Here is a 17,630-nt window from a genome sequence, read left to right on the forward strand (position 1 = left end):
TCTACATTCAGGCTAATTGGGGAGTCTGCATTCTTTCAGCAGTTTGACGTCAGCAGCAGACCAGTAGCACCCTCTGTTTTTTATGCAGAAAGTTTGGATACATTTTCTAAGTGTCCAGTTGTGCAGTTTTTGAGGGAGAAAAGGAATACTCTAACACAAGTCAAGGGTCTGGAGCATTTTGTTCACTACTTTGGAGTTAGTACTCCATCTCCCAGAAGCGACCTGCAGGGTCCAGGGCATATCAAATTGGGACTGGTCTGCTGGAATAAGCAAAGAATTGAGCTTCTTGCAGCATTTTTGTTCAGTGTTGCAATTCTTTATTGTAAGAACCAAAGAAGCATTACAGAGTGGAGAGGGGTGTAGGGAAGAAGCGGGTGGGAGAGAGCAGTGAACTACATACATTACAATCCTTATATTCTCAGTATATCGACATTGACTTTGGGTTAGTGTTAGAAATGGGATTTCTGGTTGGCTAAGTCTAATGCGACACAATTGTATTTTATTCATTTGTAGAGAGCAAAGTTACACCATCGGTGTGTCCCCACGCTTATAGATATGCTCTGGGGAGATAGCTGTCATCCACCTATGATGCTATACTGTGTGGAGCTTACTTGTAAGTCTAACCGATTTACTTGAACAGCCATGTTTTTAGCAGCCTACAAAAACTGCTTTTGCATGGTTCTGTTCTTAGATATAGTGGAAGGGCATTCCACATTTTAGCTGCATGGTACCGAAATGATCGAGCTTCCATTCTAGCTCTGAATATTCTTGGCACAATGACCCAATGACCAGTGCCATACCCATAGACCTTAGGATCCGTCCTGGGGTGTAATGGGTTATTAGATATTTCAAGTATCTAGGGTTTTTTTTGCTAGAATATGGTGGAATGCCTTAAAAGTGATTCTCCTTTCAACTGGGAGCCAGTGTAAGGCTATCAGTGTTTTCCTCGTTTTCGCTGTTCTTGGCAGGCCCAGTAGCATCCGAGCCGCCACATTCTGTATTTTTGGGAGTTTAGCAAGTTCGGTGTTACTAGTACCAAGATAAAGTACATTCCCGTAATCTAGTTGGGAAGTTATTACCGCATGTACTATAGTTTTCCGGCATTTCCGTGGTAGTAGGTCTAGCACCTTCCTCAGAATTGTCATATTCCTGTAACATTTGCCTGCTACCTTCCGAATCTGAATTTCATAAGTCAGCTTGGGGTCCAGCCATATACAGAGGTTTCTGACTTCGGATTTGGGGGGAGGCAGTTGGCCTAGAGTTTCAGGCCACCATGCGTGTGACCATATGGGTGGCGCTCTGTCTACTACCATGACCTCCGTTTTACCCCCGTTTAGCTTGAGGCAGTGGTTAGTCATCCAGTCTGCCACCTCTTCTAAACATTTGGAGAACCGGGTAGCTGCTTGGCCCCGGACCTGTGCTAGCATCACAATTAATTGTGTGTCGTCAGCGTAAGAAACAATCAACACCCCATACTTCTCCACAAACTCTGGCAATGGCCCCCATCAAGATTGAGCCCTGTGGGACCCCTTTAGCCAAGGGGAGTTTTTTAAATAGATGAGTTTGTTGAGCAACTTGGAAGCTTCGTGTGGAGAGAAATGATGTCAACCAACTCAATGCCCTATGTTTTATGCCACACGCCTCTGATCTTTGAATGAGAAGCTCATGGGAGATAGTGTCAAACGCCGCACTGAGGTCTAGTAAGAGCAGTGCAGCTGTTTTTCCCTCATCTGCATATTTCCTCAATGTTTCTGTGGCTATGAGAAGAGCTGACTCAGTCGAGTGGGCCATTCTTAAACCTGATTGGAAAGGATGCAGTAGGTCGTTTTTATTTATGTGGCCTCTGTGTTGTTTATTAGTTTTTTTTTTTTTTTTTTTTTTTTTAATTGGGTTTTATTAAGCGCAGACTACCCGGAGGCCTCGTAGCGCTGAGTGTGACTGGGGGGACAAGTGAGGGTAGTGAAGTTTACGTGAAAAGGAGGGTTTTCAGTTCCTTGCGGAATTTTAGGAGATTGGGTTCGCCACGCAGGGAGACTGGCAGAGCATTCCAGGCCTTGGCCGCATTCCAAGAAAAGGAACGGCCTCCCCATCTGGCACGTTTAACTTTGTTCTCGGTGGCCAGAAAGGCTGTGCTGGAGCGCAGCGACCTGCGGGGGAGGTATGGGGTGGCCAACGAGCAGATCATTGCTGGCGCTTCCTTCCACATAGCTCTGTGCATAAAGCACATTGATTTAAACAGTGTTCTGGCCTTGATGGGTAGCCAGTGGAGTTTTTTTAGAGCAGCAGTCCCTGAGTCCCGCCGGTTAAGGCCCAGCAGGAGGCGGGCTGCTGCGTTCTGCGTGACTTGGAGCTTCTTTGTTGTAGTCGCCGGGGCCCCTAGGTACAATGCATTCCCGTAATCTAAACGGGACAGAATAATGGCTTGCACCATGATCCTGCGGGCTTGTGGAGGGAGAAGTGGTAGTACTTTCCTAAGCATACGCATCATACCGAAACAGGTGGCCGATACGATCGTTGCTTGATGGTTAAAATTGAGATTAGCATCAAGCCAGATGCCTAGGCTCTTTATTTGGGGTTTGGATTGAGGCTGGGTGCCCATACATGGGGGCCAGTTCGGGAGCGGATAGGAAATGTTTGGGTTTCCAAGAATCATAAGCTCCGTTTTATCACCATTAAGTTTCAGGTGGGAGCTGGCCATCCATTTATTAACTGCCACTAAACATTTCTCAAGACTGGGTGGGGAGGCGGTGATTTGGTTCATGGAGACGATCAGTTGAGTATCGTCAGCATATGTGACTAACTCCAGGCCAAATGAATGGACGATGTCTGCCAAAGGGAGCATGTATATATTAAAAAGGGTGGGGCTCAGGGACGAGCCCTGAGGCACACCCTGATCAAGAGGCCATATCCTGGATTGTGTGGTACCCTCGACTACTCGGAAAGAACGGTTTTCCAGGAAGGATTGTAACCAGCGTATAGCTGTTCCTGATACTCCGATTTGCTTGAGACGGTGGATGAGGATGATGGTATTCACAGTGTCGAAAGCGGCACTTAGATCAAGCAAAATAATTGCTGTAGTGCCGCCTGCGTCCATCTGTTTCCTAGCTAGCTCAGTCACAGTCAGAAGAGCTGCTTCCGTTCCCAGCCTGGGGCGGAAACCTGCCTGAGAATCATGGAGTATATTGTTTGATTCTAGGTATTGAGTGAGAGATATATTGATGTGTCTCTCGAGCAGTTTGCTGACCCATGGAAGCAGGGATATAGGGCGGTAGTTGGCCATATTATCTGGATCTAGGGAGGGTTTTTTCAGGAGAGCTCGTACTTGAGCTTCCTTCCAGGCCGTAGGGACTATGCCGGTACTGATGGAATTATTAAGGGTGTTGAGTATAACTGGCCGTATTGTATCTGTGATCTTTTTTAGGTGGCAGGGTGGTGCGGGATCACTTGGGGATCCTGATTTAACTTTCCTCATAATGTGCTCCAGAGCGTCTACTCCTACTGGGGGGAACTCTTCTAGTCTGTAAGGTGTGATGCCGGGTGGCATGGTTGCTTCAAGGTCAGCTATATCTGGAGCCACAAATGCTGAAGAGATTAATTGTATTTTTTTGTAAAAATATTCCGCTTGATTATTACATCGGAATTGTGCTTTGCTGGGGTCCTGGGGAGTGGATGGAGTGTCAATTAAAGATTTTGCAATTTGGAATATTTCTCTGGGACAGTTATGGGCGTTATTAATTTTATCTTCAAAGAAGCGGGCTTTGATTGAGTTAATCTCTGCTTTGTATTCTTTTATAGCATCATGATGGTTTGTTTTGGCTGAGCTGCTGCGAGAAGCCCTCCAAGATCTTTCTAGCTTCCTACAGTGTCTTTTCATGTCTTTGAGTTTGGGAGTGTACCATGGTGATGCCTTAGATTTAGTTTTTTCCCTTAGTGTTGTTATTGGTAACACAGAATCAAGGGCCTTGGAGATCCATTGGGAGTAATTATCATACAATAGTGTTGGGTCATCTGTAGCTTGTGGGGTGATGGTAAGTAAGGCATCTGTCCACCTATCGACAGAGAGCTTAGTCCATTCTCTTCCTTGAAGCAATGTACGCGGGGGTGGTGGGAGAGAGGCAGTGTGTAGCCACCGTAGCGGGACCAAGTAGTGGTCAGACCATGTGAGGGCCATAGAGGTTCCTACCTCTAGTCTGTGATCGTTGCTAGACACTCCATCCAGAAGGTGTCCTTTCTCATGTGTGGGTTCGAAACCCCTCTGTGTGAGTTGGATAGCTTCTAAATTCTCTAGCAAGGCTTTAGTTGAGGGATCATCTGGATTATCCAGATGGATATTAACATCACCTAGTATGGTGAGGTGTGGGCTAATAACAGCTAAATCAGCGACTTTGAGTTGTAGAGAGTCGAGAAAATCTCCCATTTGGTTTGGAGGGCGGTAGATGAGTATGCCTGAGAAGGTCGCCGTAGGAGAGAAGTCGAGGGCGAATTGCATGCTTTCGCAATTTGATATTGAGCCTGCATTGATCCTGCATTGATAGTGATTTTTGTATAGGATTCCTAAACCTCCTCCTCTTCCTTCTGACCTGTCGACTCTTTGTAATAGATATCCCTGTTGCAGAAGGGAGGTGATATCAGGGTCTGACGCCTCTTTGTGCCATGAGTTGCTTTTTCTGCAACTTTTGACACAAATGTCAGCAGCGAAATAGGCAGTAAATTTTACAGCACTGTGTACTCCAGTGCTGGCTCCTTTTTGAGTGGTTTCATGATGGCCTGTTTCCATTTAGCGGGAACCACCCCCTTTTGAAAAGAGCAGGATATAAGCTCAGAGATGTATGGCATGATTATGTTAGCTCCCTGCATTATAATTTTTGTTTGGGCTAGGTCCAAAGGGGATCCCGATTTTATCCCTCTTGCTATTTTGGTAATGTCTTTAAGTTCCTGTATCTTGAATTCATCCAGCGATTCCCCAGCAAAGTTTGTCTGGCTATCAGCTGCCAAAATAGTTCCCTCCCGAACTTCAATCGGGAATATATCGGAGATTTTCGCCACTTTATCTGCAAAAAATTCTGCCACCTTGTTACAGCTCTCCTCTCAGGCATCAGTATCATTCTTATTTCCTGTGTTCTTAACGATTTTAGTATCGCAAACATTTTTTTCTGGGAATTGCTGGCCTCTTCTATCCTTTCAGTGTAAAACTTGCATCTGACTTTCTTAATTAAAGCATGAAATTGTTTTAATTCTTTTTTATAATTTCCTTTCGCCTCACTACTGTATTCCTTCCTCCAGACTCTATCGCACCTTTTGCATTTTTTTAAGCTATCCTTAGATCTTAACTAAACCAGAGTGCTGTTATATTTTGTCTTTTTGGAGTCCTGGTGCTCCACGGAGCAGTCTCAACTAATGCCTCTGTGATCAAAGCTTCCAATTGATTGTTGGCTAGATTACCATCTGTGTCTAAGATGGGCTTTTTCTCCATCAAGGCATGTGTGAAAGAATTGGAGTTGAATTTCTTCCAATTCCTAGCAGTGATTACCTTAGTAGATTGTACTTCCCTCTTCCTGTGAGTAGGCACCGAAAACGGGACTAGATAGTGATCAGAACAGGGAATAGGCCATGGTGTTTCAACCTCTGTATCCTCAAAATTTGAGAAGATAGGATCTAGAAAGTGGCCTCCTTGCTGCTTTGGAGATTCTACTCTTTGTACTTGGTTAAGGGTCAGTAGATTGTTACGTAGGGAGCATACTTCTTGTTTCTCCTGTTTATCAAAGTGTATATTCAGATCACTTTGTACCAGAAAGTTTTGATGTCGAAGTGCGAGTTGTATGACTTTCTCTTCCAGGCTCGTTATAAATTGTGACCCTGGACCTGGAGGACAGTAAATTAGGAAGCCAGCCAAAGTATTATCTACTGCAGCCAATAAGGTGAAAAGGAACGCCTCACATTTGTCAAGGTCGGCCTGTTTAATCTCACATTTCATTGAAGATTTATAAATAATGGCTATGCCCCCTCCTGTTTGTCCTTCCCGATCTTGTCTTACGAACATGTAATCACTAGGGAATATGTCCAGAACTTCAGGGGTGGAGCTCTCATTCAATCAGGTCTAAAAAGAGCGTCCAACGATCTTTCCCTGAGAAGGTCCTTTATCTCATATTTGTGTTTCGCTAATGATCTACAGTTTAGCAGTGCTAGCTGCAGCCTATCTTTATTGTGTTTGTCATTATTAGTCTCTTATTGCAGTGCTCACATTTCCACTCATTACTGTCTATACTTATGCTGTGTTTGAAAGATATTTTAAAGGGCCTGGCCAGTCTCCATAGCTCTTCAGCTGTGTACCGTATTCTCCTAAGTGGCTCTGCAGGACCAGGGGACCTAGCCCCTGGGCCCTGCTGGGTGCGGCAGGCACAGACAGGCTTGCCTTTGGCACACCTTTGGCGCGCCCGCTGAGCGTGGCCGCTGCTTGGCCTGACACAGATGGGTCTAAATAGTGGAACGGGCGGGAAATACCTGCTCCGCCTCCCCACCCAGAAATTATGACCTATGCAGGTCAGCCACGCCCTTCACACAACGGCCCTCAGCTGGGATGGACCATGGCGGGCAGCAACAATTAAACAGATGTATGATGCAGCGAAAATTAATGTAAAAGCATTACAAGATATGTTTTTACAAATAAGTGCATAAAAGCATTACAAGATATCTGTTATCCAAGTTTTACACGATTTAAAATGGTTATGGCTCACACCAGCGCTCTCGCCAAAGTGTCTGTCATGCAGCGCTCAGACAGGGGTCAAAATAGTGGAGAGGGCGGGAAATTCCTGCTTTGAATCCCCACCCGGAAATGATGACCTATGTAGGTCAGCCACACCCTCCACACAACGGCACTCAGCCAGGCAGAAACCACCACTCTAGTCAGGGCAAGGGAGTTACACTCTGAAGATAACCCCTGCTCACCCCCTTGGTAGCTTGGCATGAGCTGTCAGGCTTATCCAGGCACTATGTAAAACGTTTGTGCAAGACACATGTACAGCAGCAACACACTGGGCACACCACAAAAAAACTCCACACAAAGTTATATGATAAAAACATACATTAGTATTATCACATTAGCATCTTTCACATTTAGGCGTAAACACAATATGCATAAATCAGGAGTGCACTACAGTACACTGACCAGGTTCATACCTTCTCCTAGGTCTTAATCAGGACTGGAAAAACAGACGAGGGCAACCAAGGGATAATAATAAATCCTTCAAAAATGAGAGAACAATAGGAGGTGGTCCATAGTCATAACTTCCCATCAAGTCTCCTTAGCATCAGATTAACTCCTCACTCATGTTGAGAGGGTACAATACTTCATATATGCATCGTGGCGAATTAGTACCTTAGTAAAATTGTCTTTAAGTCAAATTCTTGTTTGAGAGGCTCCTCTAGATAATTTCAGGTAGCTTTGTGAAGTTAGGTGATTCCGATGTATATAGAAAAACAGGCTTTGATTTAATTGGCTCCTACTTGTAAGATCTGGTAGCTTGTTGCCGATTTAGACTGCCCATATGCAGCCAAGCCTAGGTGTGTGCAAGGACGTTCCTCTCAAACAAGAATTTGTGTGTCCGAGATGTCATACTCAAATTCACTGGGATTGTCACACAAGCCCGAAATTGTAAATGTAAATGTAATGTAAATGTAAATGTAAATGTAAATGTAAATGTATGGAAATGTAAATGTAAATGTATTGGCATTTATATGGCGCACTACTTACCCGTAGGGTCCCAAGGCGCTTCGACCGCTGCGAAACCCTTCCTGGCTTCCCTGAGAGATGGTCCCTTAATGGGTATCTCCAGGGTGAGACCAGGCATCCCCGGCGGTCTGGTGGGGCCGTTAGTGAAGATGAGGCAAGCTAATGCCCAGAGTTGCCGAGTGTGATCGCTGATCAGAGTGGGCACCGAGGCGAGAGAATTATCGAGTCCGCTGACCCTGGTCCAGAAACCTGCCGCGCCGGGAATGGAACCCTGGTCCCGGGCCATCCTCTGCTCTCGGGTCTGCCGCCTCAAACCAGCGAGCCACACTACTTCATTGTAATTGTAATGCAAGATATGAAATCACATTTAACAACATTGTTGAATTTGACAATCAATTTTCATTAAAGGGATGGTTGCTAGGTCTCTTCTGTGACAAACCTAAAAGGAGATGTTGTGTATTGCTTAAATAGGGCCTATTGTTGTATTATATGACAACTTCTGCTCATTGGGCATTGGCTGCATTATCTTATAGTAATGAGCTAGTGGGCATATATTATAGCCAGGTGATTGCCTGTATGAAGCATATGAGCATGTTCCCCTACCTGGTAGAATCTGCAATGCACATAACATAACTGGGATCCTATAGGCAGCTTTTTGTAGGATTTTTACACCGATCACATTTTCTAGAAATGTACATGACATGTTTGTGTGTCCTCTCAAATTATATGCATGCAATGTAATATTACTTCTAAAATACAATAATATAGATTTTAAAAACAACAGCAACAAAAAGACATAACTTTGTGAATCTCACTTTAAAATCACACTAAACAGCAATGTAGTTGCAGTTCACTAAATGTATTTGAGCTCAAGTTTGTTGGGTCAAAACCCCGATAAAAATTGGTGATATGTGAAACTGTTGTGGGGTTCCTACATTGGTTTCGGTTACGTTCACAATGGAGTTAACTTAACTCCGTTTTAACTCTAGTAATTGTATGATAATGGTGTCAAAAGTAACAGAATACTGTACTATATTTTAAGTAAATAAATGAAAAAATATCACATCAATATAGAAAGTTAAATTAAGATACATGGTTACAACTAAAATAAACACTTGACGGGTGCAAAATGCAACACTTACTTTTGTAGAAATTCATCAGAACCACACCAACGTAGAAAATAATCTTCCTGAGGTGGATAATGGTTTGTATGATGGAGGATTTCTCTAATGAAGTGTCTTACTAGGCAGTCAGCTGTAAAGAGAAACAAGCTCATTATAAACTGAAAAAGATAATTATCAACTCGATAGTAAGAGATTCCCCAAATTTACGATGTGAATAGAAATAAATCTAATAAATACTGTTTTTCAGACTCCTTCGGAGCAATAGGCAGATGATGTGTCTATTAAAAAAAACTGCGTAACGTAGAAAAACATATAATTAGATTAACGTAAGATAAAGTATTTGTTTGTAAATGTTTTTTTCCAGAAGAAAATAGTCTGTGAATCTAAAATGTGTAACTCAAATGAATACCGTTTTTCTGTATCTTTAATAATTTGCCCACCAACATTGTCCACTATCCAAACTTGACAGTCAGGCGTTAAATACTTTAATCTCGAACCGGTAAACGGCCTTGCCTGAGAATCCTGTAAATAATAACTGAATACATCACTGCCTTCGATTCACCCTGGGATGAAACACTGAGTATGGAGATGGCGGATACTATACAAAATAAGTGAGGGCAAGTTTGAGGATTTGAGGAACCCCCCCCCCCCCCCCCCCCCACCGCCCCCTCCCATCCCAATAAAAAGTAAACTGTTGGTGCGGAGGGGTGAATCGCCGCCATCAACATAAACAGGGATGGGGCCATGGCAATGGAAGTGGTTGCGGGGCATGGACCATTTCCCACAGTGACACTACCCTTCTCGGAACAAGACGAAAGTTTCGAAGAAAAGCTGTTTAAAAAACAAACAATGTACAGAGAGCAAAAACAGGAAAGTGCAGAAAAGCGGCATTCTTACTGCAGAACTGCAGAAGATTAATCGACGGAAAGTATGTGTCAGTGAGTTTCCCAAGATAAGATAGCCCGAAACCCCTGTAGCATGCTGTAGGCAAATAGAACAGTAATGCATATGATAACGTGCCCTCTTCCCCCCCCCCCCCCCCTAAGGTATTCATAAAATGTTCACACGTATTACCACATTCTTCCTCTCCTTGAGGCACGCAAGTCTGAGGTGAACCCAGGCCCCCATGCCCTTTAATAACTTGAGCATTATTATGGTTTGCCACAGTCCAGGTTCTAAGCATGTTCAGACTCTAGTTTAATTTCTCTATCTTTTAAATAACCAAAACATGACTTCTCTTTCCGCTGACTCATCCTTTCGTGTGGCGTGCTAGCAAAGAATGCTGCAAAGGGCAGTGACTTGAAAATGTCATTTTGATTTCTAACAAGTTGGCAGCCTGCAGTTGTGGGAGGAATTTGTGATTGGTGTGAATGAGTCGCATGATGTTGTTCTGTTGGCCATGTGCATTTCAAAATACTTCAAATTGACTACAAAAAAACTACTGCTGGTGGGATTAGAAACAGTTCTTTCTGCACAATGACGTGAGGGAGACATGGGCGCAAGACTCGTCAAATTTTTTTAGGCACGGGGAGATTAAGTGATTTGCCCAGAATCACAGGATGTTGAGCGTCCTCGCCCAGACTGAAACCCGTTCCAGCTGCATCCTCTCCCCAACATTAACAGCAGTCTGGGCATTAGGGACGACATTGTATGAAGAGTAATATTTAAAGAGGCTGAATGACAAAAGTGGTAACATAGTTCACAAAAACACCCTAGACTAGTGAACCAAGGTTGTTCTTCAGATCTTGAACATGTGAGAGGGACTATATGTGCAGCAGCAACAACTGGTTGACCTGCAAGAAAACATGCGGCCAAGTTAGGAGGTTGTAGAGGACTTGAGTCAGCAGATTCACTGCATATATGTACAGTTGTGAGGTTCATTTCATTAAGAGAGTTTGTCAAGGGAGGCGCGCGTGCAGTGTTTTTCAAGATGGCCGCCTGAGCATGGAGCTCCGCATTGTCTAGGGAAATTCCGTGCCAGTTTTAGATGTTCCCAAGCCCTTTTTCTTCCTCAATGGGAATATTCATGTAGCAGAACAATATCTGCACAGGAGGCTATGACTTAGTTTTTTTCTTTCAGGCTTCTGGCTACTTATATCTTCCAAGGAATCTGGCAACTGCTTACTGGGCCAAAACCGAAGAAGATAAGTCTGCCCTATATATTTTAGTTTAAAGGCTCATAAAGAGTCAGACAGTTATAATAAGCACAACTTTGAGCTCACTGAAATTCTCGGCCGCCACATTTAGATCATCACACGGAATTGGAATAAATATATGATTTTATTTTCATTTTCAGAATATAAAAGTGATTGGGCCGGGCCCAGGGCCTGTCATGCTGTCCAACCCACGGTATGTACTAATCAAATACTTACATACACAAGAGATAAGATACTTTCACTAAATCATGACAATAATCACTGTCACAATATGATCAATGTTGAGAAGTGGTTAGGACCATCATGCTGCTACATCTGCAGAACACTCCTTACCCCGGAAAAACAGTCATCCACTATGGAAGGCACGACCTCTCTCCGAGGAGCTTTGATCAATGCTAGGTCAATATGTAAGAATGGGGAGCATATTCATGACCTTATCACGGAGAATGATATTGACTTGCTATTTGTAACGGAAACTTGGCTAAAATCATGGTGCAACCCGATCATAGCCCAAGCTGTCCCCCAAGGCTACCTCATCCAGAGGACCGATAGACAGGAGCAGAGAGGAGGTGGCTTAGCCATTATCCACCGAGACTCTATGAAATGCTCGACGTTCGAACTCTCGGACGTAAAAGGGGCAGAAAGCATGGGGTTCTGCTTTCAGATAAATGAGGAGAACACCTTCGCGGGGGCTCTAATCTATCGTCCTCCAGGACCTCAGAACGGCTTTTTCGAAAGCTTCGAAGAGGCACTCAGCACTCTAACCCTGAAATACGCTAATTTTACAGTTTTAGGCGACCTAAATTTCCATCTAGATAAACCCAACGACCCCAATGCAATGTGGCTTAACGACCTAACTGATATCCTGGGGCTGGAAATACTGACTAAAATGCCCACACACAAAGCAGGCCATATATTAGACTGCATCTGTACCAACATTAAAACCCTAACCGTCGAAACTCCCCTGATTCAAACATGGACCGACCATTGGCTAATCCCCTTCAAACTGACTACTAATAAGAAAAGACCTAATACAGCCAACTTAAAAATCGATGTCCCGATACAGAAAGACTGGAAAAAACTTGCAAACTCACCCAATCTGCACCTCATCGCAGAGGACTCTAAACCGCCCCTGACCGGATGTACCGAAACTGACTATAACAACTTCTGTAAATGGATCACCGATTTCTGCGGTCCTGCTAACTCAGAAAAAGTAAGAAAAAAACAGAACAAAAAGTCGGCCCCCTGGTTCTCCCCCCCTCTAAATAACAAACGTGCAGAGGTCAGAACCCTTGAAAAGAAATGGCGCCATAACTATGATACAACGGAACTTCTTGCCTATAAAACCGCTAGAAAACAATATCATTCAATGATAAAAAGCGCCAAAAAAGATCACTTCCTAGAAGTCATCAATCTGTCCAACAACAAACAGAAAGAAATCTTCAAAATAGTTGATGAGTTCATGAACCCCAGAATCCTCCGGCAAGAGATACCACCTTCACTTGCACTCTGTAACTCCATAGCAAACTACTTTGAACAGAAAATACTAAATCTCACCAAAGACTTCCCAGACTCTCCAGAACCCCCCTCATATGATAATTTACGACTAACCAACAGGAAACCTCAGCTAAACAAATTTACCCCCGTCAGCCTCGACGAAACTCGACAAGCCATTCTCTCCAGCAAGTCAGGCTCCCCTTTTGACCCGTGCCCCCCCCCTGCTGCTCCACACTTTAGTGGACACGGTCAATCCAACTATAAATGCAATCATAAACTCCTCTCTGGCCACTGCCGCCATTCCATCTGAATGGAAACTTGCTGCTGTAAAACCGCTGCAGAAAAAGCCCCTAGCCAGACCCCCCAGGATATAGCGGCATGGAGTAGCAAATTTAGCGGCACCAAAATGGAAATTTAGCGGCACAAATATGGAAATTTAGCGGCAATTTTGCGGCATTTTATTTGGCCATTTTTCCTACAACAAACACAGATATCTTCGTTTTTTTATTTATTTAACAACATGAAGCTATGTATGTACACTAATGTAAGCATTCCTGCATAGAAACACTCTTGATTATAGTTAGGAACAGCGAAAATGACATCCCATGCTCCTTGACCCTGATGCCATCTCAGAAAGGGGCACTGAATGACCTTAGTGATAGGCCACAATTGATTTTTTGAAACCTCGAGGCTGCAGCGTCTTAATAAACAGGTGTTTATAACAAATACAGATAACCAGCTACCGAATCGAACAAAAGCCAAAGGTATACGGACTTTTAAATCACCAACAGCCTGGCTGATAAAATCACAGTAGTTACAAGCAGCAACATAGGTGCATGGTAGTGTATTGTAATTGGATAAATATAGCGCTTACTACCTCAACGAGGCGTCGAAGCGTCTAGACAGCAATTATCACCTCTTGTAATGCCTAATTGATGGCCTCGTCTTGCATGACAAGAATCCACCACATTTGCATAGCAGGAAATGCACAGAGGTGCTTGCCACACTTCGGGCGGTGACCTCATGCCTATGGTGGAGCCAGAGGTATGTTTCTTATGATAGGCCAGCACCCTGGCTTCGTGTAGAGTGGTACGTATGTGTTAATGTGAGCAGTTTAGGGAAAGTGTTAGCCTCCCGGTGTTATATGCAGTCATGCGAAAGGCTGATTTACAGCCGCTTCTTGGGGCGGTCCGCGGTCCTCGGCTCCCGGTGGGCACTCTGGTGAGCCATGCTGATTTAATGCCATGCTTCACAGTACCACCTGCTGGGTCCCATTTCAGCTGTCATTAAGAAGTCCAGTGCTTCATTAAAGTACGGGCAATTTACAGGGGGGAGGCTTGCATCTCCGACGGAAAAGAAGCGTCTTTCAATTTAAGGGGATAACATTGAGAGCAGCCACTCGGGTATAGCAATGCATGCTACACTGGCCTTGGTATATACAATATCTACGCAGTCCCCACATTGCAACAAATACAGACACAAAAGTGCAGCACTTTAAGGTCATGACGAAAGCACAGTTAGCCATGTCCACGGTCTGTAAATGGCAGGCTACAGACGTGCACTGAACAGGATTTCAGAGTTTTTGTTTACAGACAGAGTTTTCTGACCCGTGGAGGACACTGCTTGCTGTTGCGCAGGGAAGGCTCAGATTTCAGACGGAGTGTCTGCCAGACAACGTATGCCCGAGTCAGCCGCGGCTTTTGTAAAAAGCCGCGATTTCTACAAAAGTGCCGATTTCGCGGGCACTTATGTAAAAATCGCGGCACTTTTACAAAAGTGCCGATTTCGCGGCAAATCGCGAATTCGCGGCAAATCGCGAATTCGCAATATCCTGGAGGGTCTGCCTAGCTGACCCCACCACGCTCTCTAACCTTCGCCCAATTTCGCTGCTTCCACTGCTGTTCAAACTTACTGAAGCGGCAGTAAACAAACAGCTGACTAAACATCTGGAGGAAAACCACCTCCTACACCCCAACCAGGCAGGTTTCAGGGCAAAACACTCCACGGAGTCAGCCCTTCTACACACAGTGGAGACACTTAAGATGGCATTGGATCAAGGAAAAAAGGCCGTCCTGATCCTGCTCGATCTATCGGCGGCCTTTGATACGTTCTCACACCCCGTATTAATTGGCCGCCTGGCAGAATTAGGGCTAGCAGGAACCGCCTTCAAATGGCTGAAAAACTTCCTAAGTCATAGGAAACAAATCACCATATTTGGAAGCTACTGCTCAGACGAAAAAGCACTAAAAACAGGGGTACCACAAGGCTCAAGCCTGAGCCCGGTTCTCTTTAACCTTTACATGACCCCTTTGATTGAACTCATCACATCCTTCAACATCAGTACGATATCCTACGCGGATGACACCAAGCTCATCCTTGTATTGGACAACAACACGACTAAAGCAGAAGAAAATCTGAGAGACTGTCTCACCGCAACCTTTGAATGGATGAGAACTCACCACCTTAAGTGCAATTCAGGCAAAACTGAAATCCTCCCTTTCGGCCAAAACAACCTTTTCTCCCCTAATAACTGGTGGCCCCAATACGCCGAAGTCCCGCCCAACACCATCAAGTCGGCCCGCAACCTCGGGATAAGGTTTGATGAAGCCCTATCTTTTAAACAACAAGCAGGCACTGTGGCAGGGTCCTGCTTCAACATTATCAAAGGCCTCAGAAGGTTCTTTGACCTCCTCCCCCTGACAGCCAGAAAGACGGTAGCAGTGGCCCTCATCACATCCCGTCTAGATTACTGCAACAGCATCTATGCAGGTTCCAACAAAGCTGTTCTGCACAAATTGCAGATGGTTCAGAACGCTGCCGCCTGCCTAGTGCTGAGACTACCCAAGAAATCATCTGCCTCAACAGCACTTAAAACCCTGCATTGGTTACCTATCCACAAGAGAGTGTTATTCAAAATCTTACTTATCACTTTCAGAGCTTACCACCAGTCGGGCCCCACCTATCTGCCACAAAGGTTTGGAAGATACACTCCCTCCCGCTCACTCAGATCATCCAACCTAAACCTATTGGTGGTCCCCAAATTCAGATTAACCACAAAAGGTGGAAAATCCATTGGAGTGCTAGGAGCTAGAGCCTGGAACAAGCTCCCACCCCAGATGCGTCTGATCCCTTCAGAGAACCTGTTTCGAAAAGCCCTTAAAACATGGATTTTCAATGCCACTGACACACTCTGTCTAGCGTTAATTTAACTTTACTCTCTACATACTTTTATCCGACCCACATACTTCTCCCCCCTCCTCTGGTCTGTTAGGTAGCTCTTCCTTTTTCTCATCTGTGACAAGTTATGACTAGCGCCAAGATGCTCCATGGAGTGTAAGTCGCGCTCTATAAAAGCCAATTCATTCATTCATTCATTCATTCATTCATTCATTCATTCATTCAAAGGATATACAAAAACATCATCATACAAGTATATACAAGGCACAGTAATTAAATCACAATATGAATAAATATGACACCCCTAAGCACCCACTCATCTTTCATTCATCATCACAGAATCATTCCACTAAAAAGATGGTACTAGCAGAACAGACAATCACCAGACGTGGTGATCGTCTGTTCTGCTAGTACCATCTTTTTTTCCCCAGCTAGTCGCTGAGAGGATACAGCAGAACAACCTCAGTGTATTAGTTCGCGATGGGTACTGAGGTCTGTGTATTGTGTTGACTGAGTTGGTTGATGGAATGTGTGATGTTAGTTTAGTGGAATGATTCTGTGATGATGAATGACTAGATGGTGGTTTCTGCCTGGCTTAGGCGAAAGCACTAGCCAACCAGAAATACCATTTCTAACACATGGGCAGAAGTAAACAGTTACTACATTCAAGTAGGAGACATACTGTTGGTTTGCCTGTGTTGGGCTCTCCCGCCTTAGAGCCCTTTATGGTTGATTTGCATACTTCTGTCAATATGGCTCAATCTGTCAATATGGCTCAATCTGGTTCTCCTAGATCAGTGTCTGTGTCCATTACGCCATCAAAAATAAAATCACCCTCTTCTGCAAACAAACGACTTAAGCAAGACCCTCCTTCTCTGGCAAAATACATTTAGCCTGTTTTTTGGGACACTGTTTTGGGGGAGATACGAGCTTTGAGACCATTTATTGAGGAAACTAATACTCGTTTACAGGCTCCAGGTATGCAGTGGTCTTCACTTGATTCCAGAGTATCCGTAGTGGAACAACAGGTCAGTGATATACATGATGTCTCTACAAAGGTTTTATTTCTGAAGGATGTTTTGCTCTTAAAAAAGTAGGCTGAGGCTCTTGAAAACAGAAACAGGTGCAACAACATTCGCTAGTACAGTCTTCCGGATGGAATTGTTGGCGATGACCCTGTGCCTTTCTTCACCTCCTTTCTTTTGAAACTTCTGGACCTCTCTGTGTCAGCATCTATGAATACGAGTATGCGGTCCGGCGAGGAGACACCAGGTAGTACCGAGCGGGTCTGCCGATAGGAACAATGTTTCCACGAGGCGTTCCTGCCCTTGCCTAAGACCATGGGGTGTAATTATATACTCATTTAAAAATCGAAGTGAAATACAAAACGTATGTATAACAACACGCATGTTTATTGACAACAGCGTTCATTGTAAATAAGTATTTTTAGCAATACTTTTTTCATTTGAAAAACAGGAGTGGCAATACAGGGCTGGACCCTGTATGGTCCTGAAGAAAAGCTTGGGGGAGCTTGAAACATGTTGACCTTGACACTGATCTAACTCAGTAAAAGTTAGAAGACAGTGTTACCCCTTTTTAATTTTTTATACCACACTAGGAGCGAAATAAATTGTTGAGGCCCACTAGCACGGTATTTTTAATTCCACACCCACTCCATCATCATTACACATGCACCACACATAGTCATCTCACAAAACCAGTGCTCCTGCGTAGTCGCCTTGTCGCAGCACGCCCCTTTTCGTAGAGAACTGGGATGGCCCCAATGATGAAGCATGTCACCGTGGGGCAACCCCGGTGAGTGAGGGGACTCTAAAAAGAAATTTTTCTTTTTTACACATTTTTTTGGTACACACTGACTTAATAAGCAGTGACCATACAAATACCTACCAGGTCTCTGGACCCTTGACATAGGGTTCCTGTATTTCG

The 17,630-nt window shown here is 44.3% G+C and overlaps 1 protein-coding gene across 1 annotated transcript in view; it reads right to left on the bottom strand.

Moving 5' to 3' along the window:
• Positions 1-17,630, bottom strand: part of PIK3C2G (phosphatidylinositol-4-phosphate 3-kinase catalytic subunit type 2 gamma) — a 1,914,223-nt gene that overhangs the window by 1,632,199 nt on the left and 264,394 nt on the right. Inside the window, exon 5 of the mRNA XM_086920790.1 lies at positions 8,872-8,983. Within this exon, the coding sequence (XP_086776916.1) occupies positions 8,872-8,983 (112 nt within the window). The remainder of the gene's footprint in view (positions 1-8,871; positions 8,984-17,630) is intronic.

The sequence above is a fragment of the Lissotriton vulgaris genome, chromosome 1_1, assembly GCF_964263255.1.
Source record: "Lissotriton vulgaris chromosome 1_1, aLisVul1.2, whole genome shotgun sequence".
Classification (NCBI taxonomy): Eukaryota; Metazoa; Chordata; class Amphibia; order Caudata; family Salamandridae; genus Lissotriton; species Lissotriton vulgaris.